The following is a 3,834-nucleotide window of genomic DNA, read 5'->3' on the forward strand; positions in this document are numbered from 1 at the left end:
TCTCATGCTGTCCGCCACCACCATGTCGACGTCCGAGGGCTCCTCTCCTCCTCGAAGGGAGAAGGTATGCCTCTATCTCTCTCGACCTCTCTCAGATCTCGCAGCATATAGACAGCCATAGAATTCTACCGTTAGTATCTAGCCTAGCAGATGTAAGGGATTCAACACAGGTCCGTCCACTTTCTTCTCTAGACATTTCCCTTCGTTACATATTATTATCTTCATCGCTTCATCCACCGGTATTCATAGGAAAGGACTGACTAGGCAGCAGGAACATTGCCATAAATGTCGACAGTGTCTTCAGTTGGCCTCTCATACACGAATAATCATTTCATTTCTTCCAAATTATTGCCCAGGGCAGCATTACACATGGACGTATTACGTAGAGTATACGATTACAGTCACACACATACCCAAAATCCAATCCACGAACTCACTAAGAGTTGACGAACTTGCAGTCCTTCCTGACCTCCCCCTTGTCGCCGGTGAGCGGGCCGTTCTCGGACATCTTAACCAGCGCCGCTGCGAACTTGTCGTGGAAGTAGGAGTTGTCCGTCGCCATCTTCTTGACGAACGGCGCGGTGCGCGGGTCAGTGGCGAGCCTCTGGTCCACCAGCAGGAGGCCCCTCCCTTTGAGAAGGTTCTTGTGGTACATGTTGTCGATCACCATGGGCGTGCCCCTGTCGTTCCGCGCGTAGGCCACGTCGCGGGTGTCCTCAACGGCGTCCGCCGTCGGGCACCGCTCACGGAGGTACGCGCCGTAGGCCGGCTCGATGGTGCCGTCCACCGCCGGGTAGAGCCTCGCGACGAGGTTGAAGCAGTGGACGCGTCCGACGGAGTGCGCGCCGAGCAGCGCCACCACGCCCTCGGCGTCCACGCCCATGGGCGCGAACCGGGACAGCACCGCCGACACGGTGTCGTTGTGGACGGGGAGGTACCGCTCCACCTCGCCGTAGTAGCTCGCCGTGGCGTCCCTCCGCCCCGTGCGCATCGGGATGTCTGCGGGGCCGCCGAGCATGGCGACGCCGTCCCTGGCGGCGAGGGCGAGCAGGTCGGCGCAGGAGACGGTGGCAGGGCACGCGGTCTCGAGCGCCGACTTGATGTCGTCGATGTACTTGAAGTTCCGCATGCCGAAGCTCCTCGTGGAGGACTGCTCGGAGACGAGGCCTGTGGCGGCGTTGCTCTCGAGGAGGAGCGACGCGTCGCAGGATTTCACGGTGCAGTCGTGGAAGAGCGCCCTGAGCCACGAGACCGCCGTGTTGCCGTGCTCGTCGTAGTGGCTCCTTACCTGCTCCTTGATGATTTGTTCTGCCCTCGGGCAGCTTTTAGCGTAGTAGTTCAGCTTCAGACCGCTAGCACTAGCGGCGGCGGCATTTCCTGCCATGACAGCAAAAGTAAGCTTAAAATTGAGCTTGGAATGCCACTTTGGATCGTCATGGTCTATGGTGTATTCTAGAGGGAAATTAAGTTAGCAATTCTGCAGTCAGTTACCGGCAGTGAAGCAGATGAGGATGAGGAGCGCAGACGCCACCGGCAGCAGGCTTGAGCTAGTACCCATCTTCATTGGCGGACTCAGTTCGATCTCATCCCAATTCAACCTCATCTCGTCGCTCTTTTATAGGCGACAAGTAGGAGGGGAGAGTAGATGGGGTGACTGAAAGGGACCCCTGACTGGCACACACTGCAGTGAAGTGAAGTGGAGTACTAACACTAGCAGGTTGTTATAAACTTAGCAGAAGAACTATTAATACGTACCACCACGTCAGTAACTATTAATACGCAATCAACCACGCTCATAGGCAATCCAACAAAGTATTTTTTGTTTTTATTTTGCACCTAGCATATCTGGTTGGGCTAGGTGAGGATAACTAAACACGTCCTCTATCTCTGCTTAGAGAGCCGTGGAACGCCAAAAAATTCATAAAGGAACAAATATCTCAAGGCGAAGTGCATATCAGGTATCTGTCGCGCGGCTTGAGACTCTCATTTTTGGTCTGGTAGCTGAAGTGTTTCAATCTAGAGGCGGAGCTGAACGTGCAATGCCAGGACAATAATTCAAGAAGAGACGAAGGGGCCATGCATGGATGCTGTTCGAGACTGATTTCTTATCGGCAATGGTTATTGCATTGTCTCCACTCAATACTTTTGTTTGTTTGTTTAAACGCCGTAAGCTCATACAGCAACACATTCGTGTCGGCAGCACTACCGAACAAGCCACGGGCAGATGTTTTTTCTTTAGAGACCGTAAGGGCATCTCCAGCGAGACGACCTAAATGGTCCTGGGCTGCTCGAAACGGTCCACGCGGATATGCGGATAGGCCGCGCATGTTCTAGCGGGGTGATACAAACGGACCGGCTCATCCGCTGCGACTCATCGACGCCTCAAATTTGGAAAATCGATGCGTCAGCGCGGACGCTGCACGGACATCGCGCGTGCCCGGCCACGCGTGTCGCGAGCTCGCTTGGAAGTGACCCGACGGCAAAAGGCTGACCGCGGCAGCATTTTCCATCAAGGTCGTCGCTGACCACTGCGCCTGCCGCCTCAACTCCTGTGTCGGCATTGATGCCGATGGCGCTGGAAGCTGCGCATCGACATTGATGGCCAGCGGTACTTAAACCGCTGCTGCGCCCGCCTCTTCTTCCCCGCTCCCACGACCACCACCATTGCCACTCCTCCACGATCTCGTCACGATGAAGCTCCTGAAGTGGATGAAGAAGACCAACCAACGACCACGAGGTTGGGTCCTCGTCCGGCCGCCAGCGCCGCCAGGATTCGCCGTCTCAACGGAACCCTACGCACGCTGATGGCGTGTAACTCACACGTTCGTTGGGAATCCCAAGAGGAAGGTATGATGCGCACAGCAGCAAGTTTTCCCTCAGAAAGAAACCAAGGTTTATCGAACCAGGAGGAGCCAAGAAGCACGTTGAAGGTTGATGGCGGCGGGATGTAGTGCGGCGCAACACCAGGGATTCCGGCGCCAACGTGGAACCTGCACAACACAACCAAAGTACTTTGCCCCAACGAAACAGTGAGGTTGTCAATCTCACCGGCTTGCTGTAACAAAGGATTAACCGTATTGTGTGGAAGATGATTGTTTGCAGAAAACAAGAGAACAAAGATTGCAAGAGATTGTATTTCAGTAAAGAGAATTGGACCGGGGTCCACAGTTCACTAGAGGTGTCTCTCCCATAAGATAAACAGCATGTTGGGTGAACAAATTACAGTTGGGCAATTGACAAATAAAGAGGGCATGACCATGCACATACATATCATGATGAGTATAGTGAGATTTAATTGGGCATTACGACAAAGTACATAGACCGCCATCCAACTGCATCTATGCCTAAAAAGTCCACCTTCAGGTTATCATCCGAACCCCCTCCAGTATTAAGTTGCAAAGCAACAGACAATTGCATTAAGTATGGTGCGTAATGTAATCAACGACTACATCCTTAGACATAGCATCAATGTTTTATCCCTAGTGGCAACAGCACAACACAACCTTAGAACTTTCTGTCACATCGTCCTGTGTGTCAATGCAGGCATGAACCCACTATCGAGCATAAATACTCCCTCTTGGAGTTACAAGCATCTACTTGGCCAGAGCATCTACTAGTAACGGAGAGCATGCAAGATCATAAACAACACATAGATATAACTTTGATAATCAACATAACAAGTATTCTCTATTCATCGGATCCCAACAAACGCAACATATAGAATTACAGATAGATGATCTTGATCATGTTAGGCAGCTCACAAGATCCGACAATGAAGCACAATGGGGAGAAGACAACCATCTAGCTACTGCTATGGACCAATAGTCCAGGGGT

At 52.5% G+C, this 3,834-nt stretch overlaps 1 protein-coding gene across 1 annotated transcript; it reads right to left on the minus strand.

Annotated features, from left to right (window-relative positions):
• Positions 1-315: 315 nt before the first annotated feature.
• LOC127331344 (peroxidase 21) lies at positions 316-1,645 on the minus strand. Its single transcript, XM_051357465.2, has 2 exons — positions 1,492-1,645; positions 316-1,377 (listed from the first exon to the last, which is right to left on the minus strand). Exons 1-2 carry the CDS (start codon positions 1,601-1,603, stop codon positions 437-439), a joined length of 1,053 nt encoding a protein of 350 aa, XP_051213425.1. The 5' UTR covers positions 1,604-1,645; the 3' UTR covers positions 316-436.
• Between the last annotated feature and the right edge of the window lie 2,189 nt (positions 1,646-3,834).

Source organism: Lolium perenne, chromosome 2 (assembly GCF_019359855.2).
Source record: "Lolium perenne isolate Kyuss_39 chromosome 2, Kyuss_2.0, whole genome shotgun sequence".
Lineage (NCBI taxonomy): Eukaryota > Viridiplantae > Streptophyta > Magnoliopsida > Poales > Poaceae > Lolium > Lolium perenne.

Coding starts and splice junctions, on each gene's coding strand:
- LOC127331344 (XM_051357465.2), bottom strand. CDS start 1,603: ATGAGGTTGAATTGGGATGAGATCGAACTGAGTCCGCCAATGAAGATG. Junction 1,378..1,491: donor CCTCATCTGCTTCACTGCCG/GTAACTGACTGC, acceptor CTGTCATGGCAG/GAAATGCCGCCGCCGCTAGT.